The sequence below is a fragment of the Chaetura pelagica genome, unplaced genomic scaffold, assembly GCF_000747805.2.
Source record: "Chaetura pelagica isolate M959 unplaced genomic scaffold, ChaPel_1.0 scaffold117, whole genome shotgun sequence".
In the NCBI taxonomy this organism is placed as follows: domain Eukaryota; kingdom Metazoa; phylum Chordata; class Aves; order Apodiformes; family Apodidae; genus Chaetura; species Chaetura pelagica.
In genome coordinates, this window is record NW_009954185.1 from 523,724 (window position 1) to 536,388 (window position 12,665).

The window sequence follows — 12,665 nt, forward strand, 5'->3', positions numbered from 1 at the left end:
GTTGAAGGCTCGTTAGCCAAACAAGGCCATGGATCCACAAAGGCATTATGGGATGAAGCTAAGTGCTGAACATAGCAAGGGCAGTGTGTCCTTAAGCAAAGAGTTAATGTAAATTTGTAGTATGTTAAGAAGTGTTTTGTTTCAGCTTACAATTGCAAAAGCTTTGATAAAATTGCATAACTAACATGCTTTATAGTAAAAGATTAATAAGAAATATTGAGTGCCTTAGTAACTAATATGAATGTTGCTTTACAGAATCACAGTGCTATTGATTTTATTGCTAGCACGGGACCTTAGATATGAAGATTCTAACAGAGTGCTGTGTGAAAATTTATTTAATCATTTAATCTCTTCACAAGTAGTTGCAGGTTTAACTAGGAAACATGAAGAAGATTGCCGTCATCAACTCTCCACTACATCTGACCTGGGACTGGCTGTGGTCACTGAAGATAACTGAGTGGTTGCTTAGAATAAGTATAAAAGGGATTGGTAATATTAATGATTATTGTTGTAGTATCCATAATTGTATCATGTATTCTCTATGGCCAGTAAGGCCTTAAATTGGGCCTCTATTGCTCAAAAGAAAAAGGGGGATTTGTTGCAGGTTGTTTAATACACATTGGATGTGTGAGCAATCTTGTTTTTACTGAAGAACACCTGGGCCTCAGTGACCAAGGACCTTCTCATGAGAACCAGTTGATAAAAGTGAAGCTACGAAGTAAACACCTAGATGTGCGGAAGAAGGAGTTGGGGTGGAGAGTTCTGACTGAGCATGTGCATACCTGAGCCTAGGAGCCAGTCACTGTTTAGATTGTGGCAGGCTCTAGAACAACTGACCAATCATAAGTGTAGTTCCGGACTTGTACAAACTCGGGATCAGGGTATATAAGGGCCTGTCACTTCTAATAAAGTTGGAGTTTGCTCTATCAATCATATTGATTGTCTTGCATTCTTCCCTCGCTGGACACCTCTGCCCCGACACTCTGGCTTTGTTGACTTTTATCTGGATTAGCTTCAAAACAAGTTTTTACTGCCAGGCTGAGCATATTCTGCATGTGGGGTCTGCATGTGGTAAAAAGTGCCTGTTCAGGGTGACCTGGGTTGCTGGGCGTTTGAGATGCTGCCTGTTGAAACATGGTGCTATCCTGGGGCTGGTTCTGCCCATAACAGGCAAAGAAACGACAGGGAGTGAAAAAATTCATTAATGGCTGGATAAACAATAAATGCTTAGCACTTGTATTTTTAAAATGAGTTCTTGCAAAATTTTGTGCAGGGCTCTGAAACCAGGTAGCATGCCAGCTCCTTCTGGCAGGAGCCTCCAGGCTGGGGTCAAACCTACTGTGTGCAAAACCAAGAGGTTTTGCATTTTCCAGAATAGGCTGCTATTCCTTTTGAGCCTTATAGAACTGGATTTTTTGGTTTGTTTGTTTGCGGTTTTTTTTTTGTTTTTGTTTTGTTTTTTTAATGCAGAAGTTGTTTTTCAGTTGTGAGTGGTAAAACATCTGATGTAGGACAGCATGCAAACAGGAAAGGCCATAAAGTAGCAGTGACACAGAAACAAGGGACAAGACAATCCAAGGTGTCTGGCTTCTGTAAAGTGGGTAAGTATAGAAAATGACTGAGTGGCTGCTCCAGGAAACACAGAAGTGCCATGGTGTGCTGTTGGTGATCATCAGCTTTGCAGACCAAGCAGTTTTGATTTTGAAGAGTCACACAGGGCAAGCAAGATGGCTCTTGAGAAAACAAAGCTTTATTTATTTCTCAACTCCTCTCTCAAGTGGGACAAACCCGTCATGAAAATGACAATGTTGTCCCCCTGTCCCGCAGCTTGTGAGTATGAGCAATAGGCTGTAACAAGGGCAGTGGAGGGGAGTCCAGAGAAAGGCCACAAAAATGATCAGGGGGCTGGGGCACCTCTCCTACAAAGACAGGCTGAGAGAGCTGGGGCTGTTCAGCCTGGAGAAGAGAAGGCTCTGGGGAGACCTTACAGCAGCCCTCCTGTACCTGAAGGGGCTGCAGGAAAGCTGGGGAGGGGCTTTTTACAAGGGCTGGTAGAGATAGGATGAGGGACAATGGTCTTAAACTAGAAGAGGGTAGAATTAGATTTGCTATCAGGAAGAAGTTACAAATGAGGGTTGTGAAGCATTGGAACAGGGTACCCAGACATGTGGTGGAGGCCTCATCCCTGGAAACATTCAAGGCTTGACAAGGTTCTGAGCAATCTGGTCTAGTCAAAAAGGTACCTGTGCACTACAGAGCAGGGTGGACTAGATTACCTTTAAAGGTTCCTTCCAACCCCACACATTCTATGATTCTGTATATATAATATGGGTGCTGGGTGCCCAGTGCTGTGGGGATGAAGCAGTATTGAGAATTTTAAAAAATTTGATCCCTCCTGTGGACAGATCTGTGCTTCCTTCTGAGACAACTTTGTGGTTCTTCTGGAGATGTGTTCAGTAGCAGACAGGTGAGATGACAAATGTTTCTTGGGGTGTGTGCATATTCCTCAAATACAGAATTTCTTGTAAAAAAGCAGAGACCATGAGGTATACAAAAACCTGCAACCTCAGTCAGTGCAATATGTGCAACTGGCATGACAAGCTCACTCAACAGGTTCATGTGAGGAGCCCACAATCAGTTTTTAAACACCCCGAAGGGTGAGATAAGGGCAAAATCCCTGCATTCTTTTGCTTATTATAGCCTTTCTACCCATATTTTCCTTGTCTGCAGCTAGTCAGCAGGCAGGAGGGAGGGGCGAAGCCTGTTTAAAAGGTTTTGCAGGAGGCTGTAGCCTCTCCTTTCCTGTGGCAGCTGGGAGGAGACCACGCATGGCCACCTGCCTGGAGCTGCCCATCTGTGTGGGGATGCCCATCTTGGGACTGGGGCTTAGCAGGTACCTACTGGGGCTGGGGAACTCTCCTTGTCCCTGTGCCTCTGGTCACGCAGGTGACACCAGGAGATTGCTGAGAACCATGTTAGACTTCTACAGCAATCTCAGGTCAGGAAAATGCAGCAAATCCCCTGTGCAGATTTCCTTGCCTTTTGAAGTATTTCAGGTATTGCACGTATTTACACTTGTCCTTCAGGAAATTTTTTAAGTGAGCAGGTAGAAGGAGATTTTCCTTAGCTATGGAAAAAACTGACATACTAGAAAAGTAAAAAAATTCTGCCCAGCTTATTTGTCTTTGTGTTTTTATTTTTCTGCTTTTGGCACTGGGTAATAATATCCCAGCATGTCATGTAGGTGTCATCTTTTATGAGTGCATCTATATATAGGAACTTAAGTGGCAATCAGTGGATTTTGAAATGGAAATTTACATGGACTCATTAGAGACTTAAGGTAACTTACTCGTGTGGCAGCAGATGAGATGCAGCACTTTGCAGGAAAATATAGTTTGGGTGGGTCTTTACCTGCAAATGTTATAAAATAGACTTTAGGTAAGAGAGAAGATACAAGAATACACTGAACTATACATGTAAAAGGAGCCTGGAAGCAAGCAGAAAATTTTAAGAAAGTGAGCTTCTTAAGAAAGAAAAAAAAATAGTGGCTTGTCCCCTGGATTTTAGACTGGAAACTAAACATGTTGAATCACAAGCTTCCAGCTTCTTGAAACAAGTGAAACACTGTCCAGTCAGCATAAAAATATCTTTAAATATTCTTGCCATGTTTTTGGGTCAGCTGCTGCTAATTGTCACATAACTTATGCACAAATAGGGCTGAGTTTGTTTAACCCTTTCAGTCTTGATTGGTCTGATGACAAAAGACACTGAGGAGCCTGAAGTAACTAAGTTGGCTATAAAAAGCCAAAGTGTGCCTGGTGTGGGGCCTCTTAGGGCACTGATGTTGTGACACATGAGGAACAGGCTCCCCAGAGAGGTTGTGGAGTCTCCTTCTCTCAAGACTTTCAAGACCTGTCGGGATGCCTTTCTGAGTGATCTGCCATTGTTTTGGTCCTGTTCTGGCAGAGGGGTTGGACTCGATGATCTTTGGAGGTCCCTTCCAACCCCTAACCTTCTGTAATTCTCTGAAGGAAGCATTAGGACACGAACAGGAACAGGTTAGGACTGTAGACAAGGAAGGTTTTGGATATGTAATCCCTGCCACCACAAAAATCTCTTGTGTTAATGCAATAAACACGTGGCCCAAACCCACTGCGATTACTTAACCAAAGCCTCTTGATCTAAGGTTCCCACAGCAACTTCAGCTCTGACTCCCTGTGTCTTGATGTGACAAAGGGACCTCTCCTTTACTCAGTCACTATGACTGGAAGTCCTGCTCAGCGAGCACTGTGTAAAATGAAGCAATGAATTGTTTTTTTAGTTGTTTTTTGTTTTTTTCTTAAAAACATCTCAAGTTACCGAGTTTTGTGTAATCACAGGGTATGGAGTCACCTTTGCTCTCCAATCCTCCACTCAAAAGCCCTCCTTCAGTCCCCCCTGTGTTTTTTTTGTTCCCCAGGGAGCTCTCATTCCTGCAGGGCAGCTTTCCCATGCCACAGCAGCACCAGGAGATAAGGTACTTGGCAAGGCCCAGCGTTTGGTTGGTTTTGCCATTAGCCCATGCTTTTCCCATGCTGCCCGAGGAGCTGGAGTGTTCACCTGTAGGAAGGGGTGGGAAAGGGAATGGGGCTGCAAGAAGGAAAATCTGTAAAACTGTCAACTGGTTAGTTGGTTGTGTGTAGCCTTGTGGAAAAAAAACACTGCAGTTTCTATGTTGTTGTTTGGGGTGTTTTTTAACTTCGGTGAATGGAACAAGCACCCTGTGGTTGGAAATATCTGGAGAAGTGAAATTATATTAAAAAAAAAAAAGAAAAGAAAAGAAAAGAAAAAGATGATGGGTGGGGATATAATGAAGTTAAATTTAGGAGGTGGTCGCTGTTTTGAATCACATTTCTTTTTGAAGTGCCATTTTCCACAGTCGGTATCCAGTCATCAAACAACTCTGTGTCTCCAAGCCAAGAATCTGGAGGGATTTAGCTTGCTATTAAACACCAGGTTGTGTGTTTTGCCCAGGAGGTGGCACTGTCTGTAGCGTTTTGCTGTCCTGGTCAACAAGAGCTGCCTTGTTTGTGTGCAGGGCCAGGGAGCTTTCCAGAGGTGATTGACTTCCTTATGTCGCCAGTATCGTAAGATTTCTGGGCAAATTAGAACTTATTTCGAAATAGCCTAGTGTCTGAATATGAATATTCAATCCTTAGAAAAAAAGGGCAGATCAGCTCAGGTGACTCATCAGTGACTCCCATGGCCATTTTATTCCAGAGAACAATGAAAGTGAGATCCAACACCTCATTATACGGAAGCTTAAAGTATCCGGATTTGAAGAACAGCAAACTTGGGTCAAACCAGGACAGCTCTACCAAACTACTGGCTTTTTGTTTCAGTCTCTGCAAGGAAGAGCAAGAGATGCAGTAAAGTTTGCCATAGATGTTGGGTACCACCACTTCAACTGTGCCTACCTGTACCAGAATGAGAGAGAGATCGGGGATACACTACAAGAAAAGATTGAGGAGGGGGTTGTCAGGCGAGAAAACCTCTTTATTGTCAGTAAGGTATGTCCTTGGATAAGTTGTCTCATGTGAGACCAGCTCTTGGGAGACGAGACAAGGTCCCCACCTGTAAAGCGCTAGGCAATGAAGCTGGTCTGGAAATTCACTCCTCTCTGCCAGGGCAAAGCATTTTGAGGATAGAGGGAAGGAAGAGGCCAACTCTTGACAAAAAAAAAAATGGGCTTGATTTGGGAGGGATTTTTTTGTAGTCCATATCCATTGTCAGCATGGAGACAGGAACTGAGGCCGTGCTCTCAGTTACCTCTGAGATAGGAAGCAGGACTATTGTGTTCGTGGTCACTCCTGCTGCGTCGCCGCCCTCAGCCTGTTCACTCCTGTATGTTGTGTTTTGTTTTGTTTTTTCCCCCAACAACAATGGTAGGAAAAATAAAGTAACTTCTATCTGCTGGAAGCTGGTCAGTCGATTTGCACCAGTTTTGCTTTTTTCCCTCGTTTTGTTTAATTGCTGTATGAATTGTTGGAATTTTAGAGTATCTCATAGTTGTTTTACTTAACTGACAGTATGACAAAGAAAATTAAGTGCACACAAGTGGCACTTCCTCAAGACAAGAAGATGTGTTATATCATGATCTGCCCCGTGTCTGCGCCTTGTGTTTCCCTGCCAGGGATGCTCTGCGGCCATGAGGTTAGGAGAGCAGCTCCCAGGTTTTGCTTTACCCCCACAGCTGTGGTCCACCTTCCACAAGAGATCCCTGGTGAAGGAGGCATGCCAGAAAACACTTGCTGCCCTCCAGCTGGATTATTTGGATCTCTATTTGATGCCCTGGCCCATGGGATTCAAGGTATTGAGACTTCAAATCCTGTTGGAGCTCTGCCATCTTTTCCTTTGGGTCTGGACATGCCCTTAGTCCTCTCTAATTAGGAGTGTTACTAAACCTCATTAGGACATAATGACAAACCTTTGCATGGAGTGCCCTGGAGGAAAGGTAAGGGCATGGCTGCTTAAGTTAGGTCTTGTAGTACCTCATTTACCCTGCACAGTATTTCTGTGTCATGGATCAGATTACTACCCAGATCACATTCCTCTTAAAGACTGGGATTTGACTGTCATTTGCTTATGCAGGATCTCACATCTGTGAATTCCTTAGTTCCTATTTTCTCTTCTCTACTTCCAGGTTAAATAAATCTTTGTTTCCCCATGGTGTCACATCCCTGGCCATCCCCCAATCTGACTGAGGCACATAAAAGCCTCTGCCCTTCCTCTGCCTGCAGGGCAGATTCTCAAGAAGCAGATTTTCTCAAAGATTACTCTGTTCATACAGATGACTGGTTTTGGCCACTTCTTTCAAAACATAAGCACAAACATGAGCCAGGATATCCAGTGTGTCTCCACCTCGACTCACTTGTAGAATTTCCAAGGGATTTCTTTAACTACTTACAATTTCAGCCTGCCTTAAACCCTGTTTTCTTTTGTGATGACAGGTGGGAGAGCAGCTCTTTCCTCTAGATGGAAATGGCATGGTCATCCCCAACAATACAGATTTTCTGGATACATGGGAGGTACGCTCATTGACAGGCCAAAACTTTCTTGCTAGTTTGAAATAATAGCCTGAAAACTTTAAGGGTTCCACTTTAAGAATTGTTTTGAGATGCTTTGTGATGTGAACTAGCCACAATTGCTGATCTTTGTGCCCTTGGGCTCCTTTTTGTGTTACTTTGCCAAAACTGAGGTATTTTCATGCCGACTAAAGTGGCTGGGTGGCCATGGCAAGAGGACACCTTTGACTGTGTGGGTACCCTGCAGTGACTTGGGCTGACAGACACTGTCACTTCAGTCCCCACACCTCTCTCCGTGCGTTCATCGGTGGCTTTGGCTGTAGCCACCCTCATCCCTAGTAGCACCCAAGCTGCCCAGACCACAGCAAAGCCAACGAGCCTGTGCCAATGTACCCAGAGCATCCAGATTTCCCCCCTCTAGAAAGTACCAGAACTTGCCCAAAGTCCTTTGCTAGAGCTGTGTGTGCAAGGCAAACAGGCATGAGCACAGGCTGCGTGGGAGACACAACTTGGGCACAAGTTCAAATTTCTGCTCGGCTGAAGGTTTGGGCTTCCCTTCCCCTCCACCCCACCAGTGCTCAGTATGCCCAGGTCAAAAGAGGACAAGAGACTCACCAAGAGTCAGAGTAATTCAGTGATGCTTTTTCCCTTCTGTCAGATGAAGAATAAGGCACTTTTTTTTTTTTTCTCATTTGAAGGAAAAATTGGGTATTTCAGGTTGCTGCTTATGATGACAACTTTAAATAAAAAACATTTCTGCTTTGGAAGTGGTGAATCTTTTGCTCTAAAGACTGATAGCAACTTATTTCCTCCCATTTCCCTTCTGCTGGAGACGCCAATCTAACTAGGGCTGTCCAGCTGTTTTATCATTTGCTAGTGTGAAAGAAAATAGGTGGTGGTAGGGGAATGCAGCACTGCTCGTGCTGTGCTGCCAATGCTGAATGATGCATCTCTGGAAATTAAGTGGTGTTCATGATTGGGTATCCTGCTTTAGCTCTCCCAGAACAGGTTCTCCTTGAGCTGCTCTGTTACAAATGACAAACTTTTTATTATGGGATAAATATTTTGTTAGCTGAGGAATTATCCTAAAAAAACCCCCTCTTTTATTTATGAGCAGAAGGTCTACCTGGGGGATGGTATTTCAATATAGTTGTATTTTACAGAAATAATAGTAGTGTAGTAACTGTTATCTTGAATAATATTGTTATCTCTGAGTATGATGATGCATGATGTAAGAGTCCATGTCTTTGACCAGGGTCCCACTGTTCAATGTGCTGATCTAATGCCATATCAGAAGAGGATTCCAGCTATGAAGATTTTTACAACTCAAGTCTTTGCAGAGGCATTTTTCAGTATGAAGAAAAAAAACCCAAAACACCTCAGTTCAGTAGCAATTCTGATTCCCTAGTGTTTTTAGGCTATGGAGGAGCTGGTGAAGGCCATTGGAGTCTCCAACTTCAACCACAAACAGATAGATTGGCTCTTGAGCAAACCAGACTTAAGACACAAACCTGTCAATAATCAGGTAAGTTGTTCACAAATTAATTGGCGCTGACATCGCATCTGCCTGGGGTGCTGCATTTGATGGAACATTTCTGGCAGTGGAATAGCTTTTATGTCAAGGCTATGCTTTTTGATGCCTGTGTGAGACTGGACCTTTCCTGGCTAAACCATAAAGTAAGGAACAATGCAGGACATTCTGTGCCCTTCCTTGCATGGGAAGCTGCAGTCACACAAGCCCCTGGTGCTCCTGGTTTGAAAGTCCCACCTTCACCTTTCTTCTGGCTGCAGCACTGGGCTTGTGCAGGCTGAGCTGAGCTCTGCAGTGGAGAGCCTGGCAGGGCTTAGCCTTCTCCTTCCCAACAGCCTCAGTGTTTGCACCAGGAGCTAAGGCCAAAGAGTCTGTGAATTGATAGGACTAAAGGCTGCACTTCTGGGGTGAACACGTAGGATGTGAGATTTGGGTGCTTCAGCTGGAAGCAGACAACTGGATCTGGGAGCCCATTCATATGGGGACTGTAAGAGATCATGAAAAATGACACCTGGAAAGAAATCATGTGTGCAGATTTAGCCTTGTTGGATGCAGGGTTAGGAAGAAGAGGAAGCAGTCTGAAATACCAGCTGACTCTCTTAAAAACTCCATAGCTGTAAAAATAAAAACTTTTTCAAAGTTAATGTGGGGTTTGGTAGGTCACCATAGTGATGCTAAACCTTGAAATACCTTCTGCTTCTGACAAAACCTGATATTTTTGTTTGTAGGTTGAGAGCCACCCTTATCTTCCTCAGGAAGAGCTGATTAAGTTTTGCCAATCCAAAGGGATCTCTGTCACTCCTTATTGTCCCCTTGGAGCACCCAACTGGCCATGGTAAGAATGCTTTGTGAGACCTCTTTCTTAGATGTAGATTGGAGCCAATACAATAAACCAGCCTTAGGATGTGGTTAAAGCCTCACACTGTAAAACTCGTGTAATAAAAAAAATAATTAAAATTACTAATTCCTGTAAAATCACACACAGAGAGAAACCTCTTTCCCACTTGCTGTGATATTCAGTCCACTAATTCATACTCATGCTGTTACTGGAGTTTCATATTTATGTGAAAGAAAGCTCAATTGGTTGATGAAAGTAATGAAGATATTCTTAATTGAGCTTGGGTGAGCTCATTAAACATGTAAGAGAGCTTCTGAATGGAAAAAAAAAATACAACCAACCAACAAGAACAAAGCAGCACATGCTTATGAAAATAGCAACTCTGCAGTCCTGCTGAGACAACTGGATGAGGTTTTAAAATAGATGTACTGAAGAAATCTTGCTAGTACTGCAATCTTCATGGCTTTCTCTGACCTGGGACAGGGTGTTTACCAGAGCAGCTGTGCTTGTGAAGGACATAACAGCTGCCCATTCTTGAGATTAAATTTTGAGGATCCAGAGCAAAAAAATTCCCACGCTGGACTGAAATGTATTTACAGTGACCTGTTAAAACAGAAGCTACAGGCCACTTCTCATCTGCCAGCCAACCTGTGATAAAAGGAAAAGAGTGAAGGCAGGCACTGGAGCAAGGAGAAAATGGTGAATTAAAGCATGCAAGATGATACTTTCAACTTTCCAGCTCCTGAAGTCTGCTTTTTATTTTCACAGGCCCAAGCCAGAGGATATTTCCCTTTTTGATGATCCCCAAATAAAGGAAATTGCACTCAAGTGCAACAAAACCCCAGCTCAGGTTAATACTGCTCATAGAATTTTCCCTGGCAATTTGTATTTTTCCTACTTGTGCTTAAAGTAACTATTTACAGAGGTATTGCAGAAAGCTCAGTTCCAGCTGAGTGTCTCATATGAATTTAGAGAGAATATTTTTAAAGCACTATGTTTTAATGATGGACAGAAGATTACCAATGGCTTTTGGGCTTTAACTGGGACACTGGCCACTTCTATACACAGCATCCCTGGCCAGCCTGAACTCTTGTTCAGTGCACTCCCCTGCTGGCATCTCAACTTCAGAGACAAATGATGATTCAATGAATTCATATGATAATTAGGAAGGGTCTACTATAGAGCTTTTCCTGTCTGAGCCATCTCTGACTATCAGTAGAGCTGTTCATGTAGCCATGGAGGCTACATGTGGTTTTTGGCTTTCAGAGGTCAGGCAGAACTTTCCAGAGGTAACACCCAAACTGTTCCTGCAGGTGCTCATCCGGCTCCAGATTCAAAGAAACATGAGTGTAATTCCCAAATCTGTCACTCCACACTGTATCAAGGAAAATTTCAAGGTGAGAGTGTGTCTTCCAAAATTTTAAGTGCTAATACTTAAACAGAAAAATCCACTTGGTCCACGGAACAAAGTAGCCTCTTCACACATAAAACTGAAAGAAAACCCTTTTATCTGTCAGATACTCTGTAGGTAACTTCTTTATGAATGCAAGAGTGACTTTAAAAGTAAGGAGCTGAGTCTCACATCAAGTAAGAGATATTTACTTTTCCACCTTGTGATATAATTATAATATAATTAGACCCCACTAGCACTATAAACTTAGGATATTTTTTCATTGTGCACCACAAATGTGCATCCATTGCACATCTCCTAGTTCTTCAACAGACATGGCTTTCCTACTTCTGTTTTTGGTGTTCTTTCTGCAAATGAACTTAACACTTGTCCTTCTGAGAACTGAAGTAACCCAGGTGTTTGGGACCTTTATTCAGGTATTTGACCTTGAATTATCTGAAGAGGAGATGGAAACCTGCCTCACTTTCAAGAAGTGGTATCACATCTGTGCCTTACCAAGTGAGTAGCTCCTCCTTCTCCATGGTTTAGCAAAATGAATTACCACGGGATATCCTCTTAACAGACAGTATTTGATAGCTCCACTTAAAAAGACACCAAACCTTAGCCAATAGGTGGTCACACCCTTACCTGCTGGAACCCAGCACTAGTGTTTATTAGAGCACTGCCCATGTCACACAGGCCGGTAGCACCGTGATTCCTGCAGGTATGTTGTGTGTTAAGATACTCAGAATGGATGCATACCAAACTGCTGTCTGAAAAGCAAAATCAGCTACAATGTCCAAAGTAAACATGTGGCAAGTTTTCTTTGGCTACTTCATGTAAGAGACAGTCAGTATAAATAAACTCCATTTTAAGAATGAGAGTTGTAAGTTTTTTTGAAGTGAAAAGTCGTGCCTGTGTATTTATGCCAACATTATTAAGGCAGCATCTACACAGAATGGTTGGATACAGATGTACCAAGATTTGCAATATATTCTGTTTTCCCAGGTTACCCACTTACCTAATTGCATTCTGTGGACTTAGGAGTTCACAAGAGAGCAGTTTAATGTTGCAAGGAAGTTTGGCAATTTCTTCTAAGCAAAAGATAAATTATCTTTTGGGATCAAGGCCACTATGAAGGTTACAGAACATTAATTTCCACTGCCCTGTGCAAACTAAGGAGAGTCATGTTAGTGCTTTTCTTGTAGTTCAGTTTTAGTTCTGCAGAGCTTTTGTCTGGGGTAAAAAGCTTTTCTTCTTAGCCTTAAGACTATACCCTTAAAGTGCTTAATCCTACTCTCTTTTTCTAGATGCAAAAATCACAAGGACTATCCTTTTCAGGAAGACTAACATAGGCACCATCTTCCAGATCCTCCAGGGATCAGGACCATATATCATTATTTCAAGCAATTTAAATTACTTAACATGTATTAAATCACAACATAAGTGGCATACATACAACAAGATGGGAGAAGGTAGCTCTCAGGCATTCACTGCTTCCCTTATTATCAACCACTGTTCTATTAGTCCTTTATCTGTATCTCTGCTCCTATTGTAGCAAAATTCTCAGTTGCAGCAAAATATATATTATCTTATAATTTAGTAATAATACAGAAGTTTAATAAACCTGAATTTTTGGGATTTGTGAAAAGCAGTCTTTGTCATGAATAAAAGTCCTGACAAATTTTAGAGAAATTGAGATTCTCCTAGTGGCTGTATTTTCTGACAAAAGGCCAAAACATATTAACAACTAAAAGACAGTGTAAGACAATCCATTTATCATCAAGTATCTTAAGATAAGACAATATCCTGCTTCTTAGTTCAGTGTAACAGACTGAAAGC

The 12,665-nt window shown here is 42.6% G+C and overlaps 1 protein-coding gene across 1 annotated transcript; it reads left to right on the forward strand.

Moving 5' to 3' along the window:
• The first annotated feature begins 2,828 nt into the window (after positions 1 to 2,828).
• Positions 2,829 to 12,173, forward strand: LOC104393434 (aldose reductase-like). Its single transcript, XM_010002926.1, has 11 exons — positions 2,829 to 2,884; positions 4,584 to 4,593; positions 5,382 to 5,549; positions 6,233 to 6,349; positions 6,990 to 7,067; positions 8,482 to 8,589; positions 9,324 to 9,430; positions 10,202 to 10,283; positions 10,747 to 10,830; positions 11,261 to 11,346; positions 12,134 to 12,173. The coding sequence occupies exons 1-11, from the start codon at positions 2,829 to 2,831 to the stop codon at positions 12,171 to 12,173; spliced, it is 936 nt and encodes a 311-aa protein (XP_010001228.1).
• The last annotated feature ends 492 nt before the right edge of the window (positions 12,174 to 12,665 follow it).